The sequence below is a fragment of the Orcinus orca genome, chromosome 9 (assembly GCF_937001465.1).
Source record: "Orcinus orca chromosome 9, mOrcOrc1.1, whole genome shotgun sequence".
NCBI lineage: Eukaryota > Metazoa > Chordata > Mammalia > Artiodactyla > Delphinidae > Orcinus > Orcinus orca.
Window position 1 is genome coordinate 51,902,986 of NC_064567.1, and position 14,448 is coordinate 51,917,433.

At 35.8% G+C, this 14,448-nt stretch overlaps 1 protein-coding gene across 19 annotated transcripts in view; it reads left to right on the forward strand.

Moving 5' to 3' along the window:
- The window catches only part of ADAM22 (ADAM metallopeptidase domain 22), a 246,631-nt gene that overhangs the window by 180,779 nt on the left and 51,404 nt on the right, over positions 1-14,448 (forward strand). For all 19 annotated transcript variants that reach the window (XM_049714741.1, XM_049714740.1, XM_049714742.1 and 16 more), the window contains 5 exons: positions 363-453; positions 2,542-2,593; positions 8,437-8,536; positions 10,578-10,649; positions 10,871-10,963. In XM_049714741.1, the coding sequence (XP_049570698.1) occupies positions 363-453; positions 2,542-2,593; positions 8,437-8,536; positions 10,578-10,649; positions 10,871-10,963 (408 nt within the window). The remainder of the gene's footprint in view (positions 1-362; positions 454-2,541; positions 2,594-8,436; positions 8,537-10,577; positions 10,650-10,870; positions 10,964-14,448) is intronic.

Here is a 14,448-nt window from a genome sequence, read left to right on the forward strand (position 1 = left end):
ATTATACATTTATTTTATTTTCTCTTATCTGAAAGACTGGCTTAACTGTGGTACAAGTATTCAGTTTTTCAGGAATGTCACCAGTGAAATTTGGGCTCAAAATTAGATGTAAGTTTCCATATCTGAAAGTCGATGATTCCCTGGCTTCTAGTCTTCTCTGTAAGACTTAGTCAAACATGGATTTATTTCTTACTACTTCTTCCCAAATGCTTAGTAGTTCAGCACTAGCTATTATGTGTTTAACCTCTGCTAAATAAAATGCTCAGAAATTACTTATTTTCAATTATATTGTGACATTTTCTCTGGCCCATCTTAAATAAAAAATAATTTGCATTTACAAGTATTTTATTTTTGTCTTTCAGTTTGGGAAAACGGATTTAATGGCAGTTACACTTGCCCAGTCGTTAGCCCATAATATTGGTATTATCTCAGACAAAAGAAAGTTAGCAAGCGGTAAGTTTAAGTACATGTGTGGTTTAGTTGTATTTAAAGTAGACTATCTGAAAAATATTTTAGAGAATGAAATTCTTTAATTCAGTTGATAGATCAAAAGAGTTTAAGTGATAATATAAAGATATCCAGGACACAAAATTTTTTTTTTCCAAAAGTAATACAAATGTTAATATTTACATTACAGATGAATTTTCTCCATGTATAATAAACATTTAAAGCCAGGTGATGTTAAATTCACAGTTGAATTTAATCTAAAAAAGGACATAATTTCAGTTTGGTAATTTTAAATGGTCTGGGCATAAAGGTTTAAGGCATACTGTTGGTTTTTTTTTCTGTATTTTTGTACCATATAAGTCATTTGCTTTTCAGGTTTATTATTTATTGACTATCTCCTGTGCTAGAATGTGAGCTTCCTGAAGAAAGGGCCCTTTATTTTGATTAGTTATGTATCCCAGTGCTAAGAACAGAGCCTTGCACGTAGGAGGTGTTCAAACCAGTGTCGTTGAATGAATAAACTTAGAAGTAAATTGCATTAAGTTCACAAGGTGGGTTATAGAGGTGGGTCTGTGTAACTCCAAAACCCAAGCATTTCCACTAAGCCTATGCTAATATAAGTTATTCATAAGGCATACTACTTTATTACAGTTTATTTAAAACATCTTTTAGTATTGCCACAGAGGTAGAATTTGCCTGCCAGGATCAGACCTGATAAAGGGCTTAATACAATATGGGGCTAGTAAAATATGCTAGGTTTAGCATCTATGATGAATATATTTTCCCAAGTAGGTAAAGTTACTTTACCAGGAATGGATAAACACTATATATTTGGAGTAAGTTGATTATAATCATATTTATTGTATTATTTTAGTAATAAATATGATCGTTTATATTAACTACAACTATTACCATTTATGAAGTACCCATTATGTAACAGATAATTGAATGCCAGAATTATATACATCTAGATGCTCATTTAATCCTCAAGATAATCCTGCAAGATATTCATTATCAGCTCCCATTTTACAGATAAAGTGACTAGATCTTAAAAGTGTAATGTCTCCAAGATTACACATATATTAAGTGGCATACCCAGATTTTGAACCTAGGTATTTCTGATTCTGAGGACCTTTTGCTTAACCAATATACTATACTGCCTTCTACCAGAAGCCTTGGGTGCAGAGGTTTTTTTTTTTTTTTTTTTTTTTTTAACATCTTTATTGGGGTATAATTGCTTTACAATGGTGTGTTAGTTTCTGCTTTATAGCAAAGTGAATCAGTCATACATAAACATATGTTCCCATATGTCTTCCCTGTTGCGTCTCCCTCCCTCCCACCCTCCCCATCCCACCCCTCCAGGCTGTCACAAAGCACCGAGCCAATATCCCTGTGCCATGCGGCTGCTTCCCACTAGCTATCTACCTTACTGCGTTTGTTAGTGTGTATATGCCCATGACTCTCTCTCGCCCTGTCACAGCTCACCCTTCCCCCTCCCCATAACCTCAAGTCTGTTCTCTAAGAGGTCTGCGTCTTTATTCCTGCTTTACCCCTAGGTTCTTCATGACATTTTTTTCTTAAATTCCATATATATGTGTTAGCATACGGTATTTGTCTTTTTCTTTCTGACTTACTTCACTCTGTATGACAGACTCTAGGTCTATCCACCTCATTACAAATAGCTCAATTTCGTTTCTTTTTATGGCTGAGTAATATTCCATTGTATATATGTGCCACATCTTCTTTATCCATTCATCCGATGACGGGGGTGCAGAGGTTTTAAAAATGGATGAGAAATTGTTAGAATTCCAATAAAGGCTTATGAAACCAGAATCCTGTAGTGGTACATCACTATTTCATTGGTATTTGATTGTTAAGCCATTTTAAGTGAGTGCTTTACAAATATGGCCACTTGTTAAAATATGAAAAGATTTTATTTTAGTAAAAATGATATAAGCTCGATAGGGTCAAAGTACAATAGATTTTTGTTGCTATGCTTTACATAAAACAGAACATATACTTTTTAAAATAGTAACTACTCTAATGCATCTGTTTTCACTTTGTAACAAGGCATGTGTATTCATTTTCTCTTAGGTGAGTGTAAATGTGAGGACACGTGGTCTGGATGCATAATGGGAGACACTGGGTGAGCCACTTCTATTTAAAAATAACTCACTGTTCCTTTCTCTGCTGTGCTGTTGTCTTAGGAGGATGACACTCAATAACTTAGTGCCTGGAACCTTACCACAGGCATTTAAAATTGGAAGTAGATATTCTCAATGGCTCTGTAGGGAATATATTTTCACGAAATAGTCTCTTATTTATGAAAACAATTGCTGTTCTTTAAGCTAGTAGGTCAAAGTTTTTTTTTGGCTGGGGGAATTTGAAATGTGGTAAGTCAGGGGCATGCAGGATATATGGTTCCACCAACTTCAGGTAAATATAATAATTGTTTTAAAGCATTTCTTTCTTTTTTAAAAATTTATTGAAGTATAGTTGATTTACAGTGTTGCATTAAGTTCTACTGTACAGCAAAGTGATTCAGGTATACATACATATATACATTCTTTTTCATATTTTTTCCATTGTGGTTTATTACAGGATATTGAATATTGTTCTCTTTGCTATACAGTAGGACCTTGTTCTTTATCCATTCTACATATAATAGTTTGCATCTGCTAATCCCAAACTCCCAATCCATCCCTCCCCCCGGCAACCCCAAGTCTGTTCTCTATGTCTGTGAGTCTGTTTCTGTTTTGTAGATAAGTTCATTTGTGTCATATTTTAGATTCCACATATAAGTGGTATCATATGGTATTTGTCTGTATCTTTCTGACTTACTTCACTCAGAATGATAATCTCTAGTTGCATCCATGTTGCGGCAAATGGCATTATTTCGTTCTTTTTAATGGCTGAGTAGTATTCCATTGTATATATTACCACATCTTCTTTATCCATTCATCTGTTGATGGACATTTAGGTTGTTTCCATGTCTTGGCTATTGTAAATAGTGCTGCTGTGAACATTGGGGTGCATGTATCTTTTTGAATTATACTTTTGTCTGGATATATGCCTAGGAGTGGAATTGCTGGATCATACGGTAATTCTATTTTTAGTTTATTGAGGAACCTCCATAATGTTTTCCAGAGTGGCTGCACCCATCAACAGTGTAGGAGGGTTCCCTTTTCTCCACACCCTCTCCAGCATTTGTTATTTGTAAATTTTTTAAAGATGGCCATTTTGACCAGTGTGAGGTGGTACCTTGTTGTAGTTTGATCAAAGACTTTTTAGCCTTGAATTTAGTCTGGAAATATAAGAAATGAGCAACAACTTTGTTCTTGAAGGCTTACTTTCTAATTCCCTTTCCTTTTATCTTCTTCTATTCTAATTAAATGAGTTATAAACAGATGTGTGTCTCAAAAGCAAAAACAAGAAGAGAGCCCTGATGAGTAGTTTTCTCAGATTTCCAGCAGCCTTCTACCTTATGTAGAAGCCTATGGTGTAAATGCTCCCACAGTGGCTGATTTCAAGCTACCTGTGTGAATTAAGAGTGGGAAGTGGTGTGCTCAGTCCATTTCCTAAGAAAAGTTTTCATTTTTATACTGTTATACCCTTGACACACTATCAGGCATCAATCTTTTATTCTTTCTAAATAAATTTTACAGCCATCCCTTTCATGCCAAGCTTATCATTACCACCTTACTTTAAACTTTTATTATCTTGTGCTGTTATTATTTTGATAACATTCCAGCTACTTACACAGCTTTCAGGCTCCTTCTCTCCCCTCCTGAACTCCACTTCCATCATAATTGAAAGGTATAAAGAATAAAAGAGTATACACTTGTATACGATCACCTAGATAAAAACAGAACAAGACACTGTCTGCACCGTTAAATCCCCCTGTGTTCTGTCTTATCGGTTCCCAACCCCGGCTAAGGTAACCACCATCTTGAATTTGGTTTATATCATTCACAGGTCAAATTTGGTTTACATCATTCACAGGTCAAATTTGGTCTATATCATTCACAGGTCCTTTTTTATACTTTTACTGTATATGTGTGTGTGTGTTGGAGTAATACATAGCATGGCTTTGCATGTTTTCAGTTTATATGAAAGGCATCATACTATATTTATTTTTCTGTGACTTACTTTCTTGATCAGCTTTATGTTTGTGGGGTTCATCCATGCTGATGTACATATATATATATATATATATAGCTCTAGTTCATTGAATGTGTACAGCACAATTTCTCCATTCTTCTTTTAATGCACATGAATTTTTATGTCAAACAGACGAATCATGTCATTTTCCTGCTCAGAACTTTTGTGTCTCCATTGTGTAAAGAATAAGGTTCACATTCCTTCCTTCAGTATTTAGAGGTCCATAATCTTTCTTCATACTCATTTGCAATCTCATTTTCTACTACTATTTATGCAGTTTGTTTACCATAATTGTATATGGGTTTCCACCTTTTCTGATTTGTTAACCGTAATCCTACATGGATGTTCAGCCTCTGAAAAATATGCTCATCATAATTGTACATGAATTTCCAGCTTCTTTTGATTTCTTTAATATATTCTCTTCATCTGGAATTCTCAGTTTTTTTTCTATCTAACCACATTTTTAACCACTTGAGATTTATTATAATTTTTAACTCCTGCATTATAATTTGATTCTGTATGTCTTTGTTTCCTCTCACCAATTAAAATTTGTAAATTTTTTAGGATTATATATTGCACTAATTTTTATTTTTGTCAGACCTCACACCATACTCTCTTGTACAGACTTGTTTTTCAATAAATATGTATTGATTGCATTTGAAATGTGAACTCCCAGCATATGCATGACAAGAAGAATAGATGATGGATATATATATATATATATATATATAAAATATATATATTATATATATATTATATATATATATATAATATACATGCAAATATTTTTCAAAATATCTTTGGACTTTTTGTGTTTAAAATATTTTTCAAAATATCTTTGGACTGGGCTTCCCTGGTGGCGCAGTGGTTGAGAGTCCGCCTGCCGATGCAGGGGACACGGTTTCGTGCCCCGGTCCGGGAAGATCCCAGATGCCGTGGAGCAGCTGGGCCCGTGAGCCATGGCCGCTGAGCCTGCGCGTCCGGAGCCTGTGCTCCGCAAGGGGAGAGGCCACAGCAGTGAGAGGCCCGCGTACCACAAAAAAAAAAAAAAAAAAATCTTTGGACTTTTTGCTTAGTATTAAGAAGAAATGATAAAAGTCTTTGTAGTTGTAATTTTCTAACAATTACTAAATTCCATGCTAGAGGTTCTTGTTTTTTAATCTTGTCTGATTATTCTGATTAACTAAAAGAATTATACAGACAATCTGCTTAGCACTAAGCATAATATGCAGCAAAATCAATGGCTACACTTGAATATGCGTAGCTCTTTGCATTGGAACTCCTTACATCAAATAGCTGCATACAAGAGAAAAGCTCTTTACATAAAACATTGTCTGGTATGATGCCAGATATGATTTGATCTGTGCCAAACATCACCTATCAGCACTAATTATGGACATATATTTCCCATGGGTAAATTCCCTCCCATTTCTACTTTCCGAAGTTCCTCTGTATTGTTAAATGTTGGAAAGCATTGTTGAAATGAAGACTGTCGGTCCTATTTAAAGGTATAAGAATTAAAAATGTAAGAATGCATTGAATAGATTTGTTACCCTGCAAAAAAGAAGCTTTGGGGCCAAGCTTAGGGAGAGAAATGGTATCTGCTTTCAGGTATTGGAAGGGCCATGGTATGGTAAAGAATTAGTCTCATTGATATAGTTAACAATACAGGACTGTGTGCGGCAGTTATAGGAAGTCAGATGTGGCATAGGGAAGGTAATTGCAATGTACAGATTTCAACTCTTCATGTGTAAAAAGAGCTTCCCTATCTGGGAAGAGTTTCTTGTCACTACTGGAGAGCAGACTGAGCTCCCAGCTGTGTAGTGGGCAGGAGGCTGGGCTAACCTGAACCCCCTGATGGTGCCTTTGCAGGGCAGGGGCTGAACTAGACTTTGACTTCTAAGGGTCCAACACTGAAAATCAGTGACTTTCTTCTATAGCAGTAGAGAACCACCTCCGATTTTGACCAGTAGAATAAAGAGGGAACTTGAAGAAATTCCTGTTTAAATTCCATAATCCTGACAGGGATATATACAATGGATTATAGATAAGGCGATAAAAACATTGGCTGAAGTGTAGGCACTGAAAAGCAAAAAGGAAGTAATATATATAAGAAAATTTTAAAATAATAAAGTTTATGACTTATTAGGAAAATGAAGCAAAGGAAGTAAAGTAGTTCAGACAGTTTAAACCCAAGACAACTTTATTTGGAGAGTTTGGCATGAAATACTTGGTAAATGAGTTTAGGGTAAATAATCGTAAATTCCATTAGTCAGTTCACTTAAGCGTTAATCGTTATGCTAGGAAGAAGTAGGCATATAAACGGACAGGCTAGTGGGAGAGACTTTCCATTCTTATCTTAATTGTGTTTTCACTTTTATACAAAGCTCAATGTAAAATAATTTTTGAAAAATACAGAAAATAAAATTTGTATCACCTCTTTTCTCACCATTGGGTGACAACTGTGGTTAATGTTAAAATACTGCTGCTTAAATCTAGCAGTTTTGGGACTTTGCTAGCGGTCTAGTGGTTAGGACTCTGTGCTTCCACTGTTCAGGGCATGGGTTCGATCCCTGGTCAGGAACTAAGATCCTGCATGCCGTGTGGCGTGGCTAAAAAATAAAATAAAATAAATCCAGTAGTTTTTTCTCTTTACATGTTTACTGTTTTATAAAATTTGGATTATGTTGCATATAACAGTTTATTCATTTTTTACTTAACATTATATATAGTCAGCATTTTTCTGAGCCTTCATTCTTTAACACTACCATGAATACTAATAAGTACATGGTATTCTATTTTATTAATATATCACAGTTTAGTTAACAGTTTTCTACTGTTGAACATTTAGATTATTTTCATGTTATTTGCTACTATAAATTGTGCCACCATAAATATCTTTATTCAGACATCTCTGCACACATAGCAAATCAACTCCTCAAGAAAAATTTCTGAGAGTAAAATTACTAGATTTAAGGATATTTCACATTCTGAAGATTCTTAATGCATAGTTCCAAATTGCTCTACCGCGAGGTTTCTTTTTTCTATTGACCCTTGATTATTTTGGGGGGGTATAATTTTTTTTTTTTTTTTTTTTTTTGTATTTTGAAGCAGTCTGAAACTTGAAGAGTTAGAAGAATAGTTACAAAGAACCTTTTTGTCTCTGAATTGCAAGTTTTTACATGGTGCCTATCACCTCCAAATACCTAACTTTATGTGCCTTTCTGCAAACAAAGGCATCTTCCTATAGGACCACAATACCACCAAGAAAATCATCTAATTCTTATCCCTCATTCAAGATCAGCCCTGTGTTTCTTCCATGTCATTTTAGCAAACGCTTCAGAATCAGGCATCACAGTCAGTTTTTGTTCTCTTCAATCTGGAATAATTCCTCAGTCTTTCTTTGACTGTCATGGCTTTGACACATTCGGAGATTATAGGTCAGTTATTTTGCAGAATGCCCTGCAGTTTGGGTTCCAGCCCAGGTTTAATATTTAGGAAAGACTCATTGTGAAATAAATTATTTCTAACTCTCTTTGATGGAAATTACAGGTACTATAGGTGTGTTTCCTTTGAATGGATATGCAGATAATGAGCAAACCGTAGTTACCATTAGCCACCTAATGAAGAATTTAGAAAACTGCTTGTTGAATAAACTCTTACGGATTGAATGCAAATGTTATACATAAGTGGAATTTATTATTTATTTATTCTTTTTTTGTTTTTTAGGAATAATGTACAATGTTAACAGTGTTCAGTTTTAAGACTAATCTACAAACAAGGGAGACTAAAATTGTACCCAGCTATTGCTTTTCTTCTCTTTTATAGCTATTATCTTCCTAAAAAGTTCACCCAGTGTAATATTGAAGAGTATCATGACTTCCTGAATAGTGGAGGTGGTGCCTGCCTTTTCAACAAACCTTCTAAGGTAATAAGTGTGATCAGAGTTATTAGTTATTAATCTTTCTAAAGTATTGTAAACACAGATTTTCATTCATTGTGTCTTATAGAAGAAAGCTTTTCAACTAGCTTATATATACACATTCTAGATACACTAAATATCTACATTTCTAAGTTCAATTAATCTTGGGCATTTGGGGTTATTCTGATGGGAATAAAAAGCAGGTAGAAATTAGTTTTGCTTTCTGAAAAATGTCCATTTTCTTTTTATATGGCCAAATGAGGATTCAGGGTTAGCTTACAAAAATGGTTTCACTTTGCCTTTCTTTTTCATGTTCTTGATACATTCCCCCTCCCCTGCCTTTGGATACCGAATCACAATTCATACTGGTAGAAAAGGACGCCTGTCTCCCCTCTTTACTCCCCACCACTGCCTTTCAGAATGAGCAGTATGATCAAAATTACAATACTTCTCAATATAAAAACTATCAAAATTACAACACTTCTCAATATAAAAACTAAGTCTGCTCAAAAGGAGAAGGTCTGTACTGAGACTGTCAGAGGCTTTCATAGCTTGCTGAGCATGCTCTGGTTACTGACTAGAAAACAGGTCTTCATCATACATTTGGAAGACTTCCCATGTTAAAGAAGAGTGTTTTATCCTCAGTAATTATGTGAACTATGAAGTGCTTCCCTACATCACAGTGATACGTGGCATTGCCTTTGTAATCATTTACCTGGTTTCATTCTCTGTTCACTCCAGTGAAATTTAGGAAATTTCATACTGCACTGAAAAGCAAATTGACAATTTTAAGACTCTTTCCAAAAGCTTCAGAAGGGATATTGGAACTAAATTCCTGCTTCTATAAATGAAAAACAATTCAAGTCTTTTAACCAAACTAATTGATTATTCTGAGCCCAGAGTAAGAGAATAACTGTGTTTTTTCAGCTGGAGAGTTTTAGTTTTGGCTTTCAAAGCTGCCTCATTCATTATGATCCTTTCAACTAAAAATGAAATCTAGAGATGAGCTGATTCTTTTGTAGGAGAGGAGAGAGTATTTGAAATTAGGTGGGGACTTTTGTTGTTGCTTTCTTGATTTTTTTGTTTGTTTGTTTGCTTGTTTTTTCCTTCTAGTTGGTTAAGAAAGTGTGTGTGTGTGCGTGCATGCATGTGGGTGTGTACTCACTTCCATTCTATAATATGTAAACTTGTATTAACTTTTGAATGAATATTATATATCTGGAACATAGCAGCTATTTACTATTTACTAGTTTTACCTATCACCATAAGATAAATTATACTCAAAAGATAATAAAATCAGCAGAAAGTTAAAAAATATAAAAGTCTCAAAATATACTCTTGTACAGGCCAAAAACTGCTTCCATCTCTGGGGCAAATTATTATTGCTGTTCTCTGCAGAGCTATCTTAATAGGAAGAGTTGTATTTTATATTAAATAAATCAGTAGATTTATTAATTTTTGTGATGTTTTCCTTATTGTCCATGAAAAAACTTTGTTTCACAAGGAAATAACAGTTAATAAAGGGCTTTTCGCAGGTAATTGAACTTGATCCTCATAACAATTCATTAAGTAGATGGGAAGCCAATATTATTATTATTCCTGTCTTAAATACGAAAACACTTGGGCACTGAGATGGCAAGCCATTTGCGCAAGATAAGTAGCTGAGCCACAATTTGAATCCAGATGTCTGACTCCAAATCCCTTGCGTCCTGTTTGAAATGAAATTTCAGGAGTCCATCTGGCTTGGTTTTAGTCAATGCCAAGATCATCTTTTATTTTGATGACACTTATCAGACCCTGCTTGATAGGTATGTTATATATGAAAATATGATTAAATATGAAATGGAAACAATATTAGACACTATGTTCTAAAGTTTCCAGTTCTAAAATTCTGAAGTCATACTTTGCAGTTTAGGAAAATAAAAATATATTTTGGAATGACTGACAGATAGGCCAGAAGTGTAGGTGTGGCACTTGTGGTCTCTCGTAAGGTCTTTGATGTTGATTTTTCTGCATTTTAGTGCCCTTTTTGGTTTTCATTCCACAGCTTCTTGATCCTCCTGAGTGTGGCAATGGCTTCATTGAAACTGGAGAGGAGTGTGACTGTGGGACCCCGGCAGTAAGTCTCTGGGTGTTGGGATGATTTCTTTAGGTTGTTCGGGGTTATTCCAGGTTCACACACTGAAACATGAAGAGCAAGTGTTATGCCTAGAAATTTCATAAGATTTGTGGAAGAAAGATGCTTACTTTGAGGCTGTACATTGGTTTTAGAAAATATCCTGGTACTTTCAGGAAAATGACACCATTCTCTGACGTTTTGCAAATGTTTATATTCCTTAGGAATGTGTCCTTGAAGGAGCAGAGTGTTGTAAGAAATGCACCTTGACTCAAGACTCCCAGTGCAGTGATGGTCTTTGTTGTAAAAAGTGCAAGGTAAATAAATGTTGAGTAATAACCAGCTGAAAGAAAAGAGGACATATTTGATTAAATTGTTAAGGCTAGGTAAATATAACCAAATAACAATAGTAAGACCTAACATTTGTTGAGTGACTAAGTGCCAGGTGCTTTACAGGAGCCTCCCAAACTTTGTCAGGAGTAGTTACTATTTTTATTCCCATCTAACAGATGAGAACACAGAAGCTTGTAGTGATTAAGTAGTTTTCCCTGGGTCTTATACCAAGTCAGGAGCTAGGGCCTGAATGTTTGTAATCCCCAGAGTTTGTCCTCTCTCTACTGCCTCTCTGAGGAGCATGCACATTAAATGAAACCATTTAATGTGCTATCATATATATGTAATAACAATAATAAAAATCAAATGTAATATAATTTAAATGAAACTATTTTTTGAATGATGTGTTTCCTTTATTGTAAAGCCAAGTGGATATTCAATAGATCCTTCCCTTCTTGGTGCTCAGCTTGGTATTTCTCTTGCATTAGCTGTTGAGGGAACAAAAGAAATCCCTTTAGACATTAAAACACCTTTCATGTGTTGTGCATGAGAGTTTAATGCATCGTTATCCACCTTGTCTGTTTTCATCCTCCCAACAGTATCCTATACCTGCCCCCAAATATTTAAGCCTCTCCATCAAGACTACAGTTACTTGGGGCTTACCTTGCTCAAAGAAATCTATCTTTTTTCTCTTCTCATATAAAATCTGGTACAATATTCTACATTATTTCTGAGGTTCAATATCTCCCTCTCCCTCAGGTCTGTACATTTTATGGAGGCAGAGCCAGGCACTTACACTGTAATTGGTACAGGTCTTCAGTAAATAATTGTTGAATGAATGAATAAATATGCACAGCACTCTCTTACTGATTATTTGCTGATTGACTAACTTTAATGAGTTACGAGAGGGTGAAATATGAACCTATCATATTAAATACCCTACTGTGTGCCAGAAACTGTACTAAGCACTTTCAAATTATGTCATCCTATATCCAGGTTTCATAACCCTGGCACTGTTGACATTTTTGGCCAGATAATTCTTCATTGTGAGGGTGTGTCTTACGTCTTGTAGGATATTTAGCAATATCCCTGACTTCTATCTACTAGTTGCCAGCAGCATCCTTCCAAATCATGACACGGCAATGTCTTCAGACATTGCCAAATGTCCTCTTGTTGAGACTGCTGTCTTAGATAATGCTCATGGCTACACTTTGGGATGGGCATTATTATCCAGATTTTTCCAATAAGCAGTGCCAGTCTCCAGGAAGTGAAATAACCTGCATAGGCTCCCTCAGCAGTAAGGAATAAATGTGCAGTTACATCCCACATTTGCTGGCAGCAATTTCTGTTGTTTCCACGTTACCACTGTGTCTCTGGCAGCGTTTTAATAGAAGCAAAGCGCAGGCAGAGATCTCTGAAAGCGCTCTCTAAAAAAGGAAGATTAAACCAAATGTTAAACAGACATTCTTTCATTTTGGCTACCTCAACTGTTTATTCTCTCAGTTCCACCAACTGCTTTCCAGGGATCCCCAATCATTTATTTTAATTCTCAGTGTTTTAAGTCTGCCCATCCATAAAATGCATTTAATTATGCCATTTTTTCTTGGATTTCTACAGTTAGACTCTTTGTGATATAATCATTGACAGGAACAAGTACAAAATAATAAAATTAAAATATACAATAAAATGGCAGGGTTAACTATCCCAGAATATAAGTTACAACTTTACCAGTCAAGTAAGATCTCTTCTGCCACTTTCTCTACACCACACCCCAACCCTCGTCCCTAAAGGAGTCAGGCAGAAGAGTGAATGGAAAGGAGGGAACGGAAGAACAAGATGAGAAATCATATGTATCTCTGTTTTCTTCTGTATGTATTTATAATAATGTATCTGTAAGTCAGAGTTGGCAAACACTTTCTGTAAAGGGCCAGATAGCTAATAGTTTAGGCTTTGTGGGTTATAAGGTCTCTGTTTCAGTTACTCAACTCTTTCTTTGAAAGCAGCCATCGAAAATACAGAAGTAAATGGGTGTGGCAGTGTTCCAATAAAACTTTATGTATAAAAACAGGTAGCCGGGCTTCCCTGGTGGCGCAGTGGTTGAGAGTCCGCCTGCCGATGCAGGGGACACGGGTTCGTGCCCCGGTCCGGGAAGATCCCACATGCCGTGGAGCAGCTGGGCCTGTGAGCCATGGCCGCTGAGCCTGCGCGTCCGGAGCCTGTGCTCCGCAACGGGAGAGGCCACAACAGTGAGAGGCCCACGTAGCGCAAAAAACAAACAAATAAAAAACAAACAAAAAAAACAGGTAGCCAACCAAAGTTTGTCCTCAAGCCATAATTTGGGGACTCATTGGTTATTTACTTCTTTACTCTTTTTCTCCTTTTATTTGTTTGTAAATTCCAAGAGGGCAGGGATTTGGGTTGATTTATTTACTGCTTTATCCCAGCAGTTAGAACAAGTTCTCCTTTACTATGCTTTCTTTCAGAGGTTTCCTGACAGTTCTTGAACATTTACACTCTCACATAAACTCTACCTTAAATCTGCTCGAACTTCTACCTCAGAAGTTCTAGAATTGTAGCTTGCACCAGTCCCAAGGAGGAAGAGAACCAGAGTTTATGAAATTAACTTATCTTGCTTATTTCCTTATTTTTATGGCTTATGTACTCCCACAGAAATGTAAGTTCCTTGCCAGCAGGATTCTTGTGTTTTCTTCTCCACTGAGTCTCCAGTGGCTAGAGAGTCCCTAGCACATTTTAAGTGCCTAGCAAACATTTGGTGAATGAATGAATGAACACAAGTTTTGTTCTGATCTTCTGAAAAATGTCTGTTGAACTCCTGCTTGCAGTTGGCAGTGTGCTGCTCATGTTCTATGGACAGCAGGAAACTGAAATGCCTGGAGGGTCGTGAACAAGGGAGAGAAGATGAAAGTTGTATGTGTGTGTGTGTATGGATGGGTGGGGAGGGGTCCCAAATACTGTGTATGTTTGTGTGAGCAGAGATAAAAGCATGGAAGGATCCCTCCCCAAATAGTAACGTTTTGGAGCAGGAAAGAGAGTGGGATTAAAGAGGGAAGGAGAAGGATGATAATTTTATAGATCTCTTTGTTTTGTTATAATGAATACTCTTGCAATTTATGAATCCAACAAGTATAAAATTTAGTTGTACAACTCCCACACTTACAAAAAATACTTGAGTTGAAAACAGACAAAAAACTCTCATACACAAATACAAATAATAGAAACATTAAAAAAGGAATAAAAGACCAAGCTATAGATCTGTATAAAAATTAGGCAGGAGAGAAGATGGTAAAGGAAAGCATGGGAGGAAACAGCTTTGCCAGAAAATCTAACTTTTACAATTCAGTCCAAAATGTAACTTCCAAATTCTTGGCTGATGAGGTAAAAAAGAAAAATATGATAAAGGTGCCAGTAAGAATGAAGGGTAAAGTGTAAATCCAAAAGCTCTTTGGAA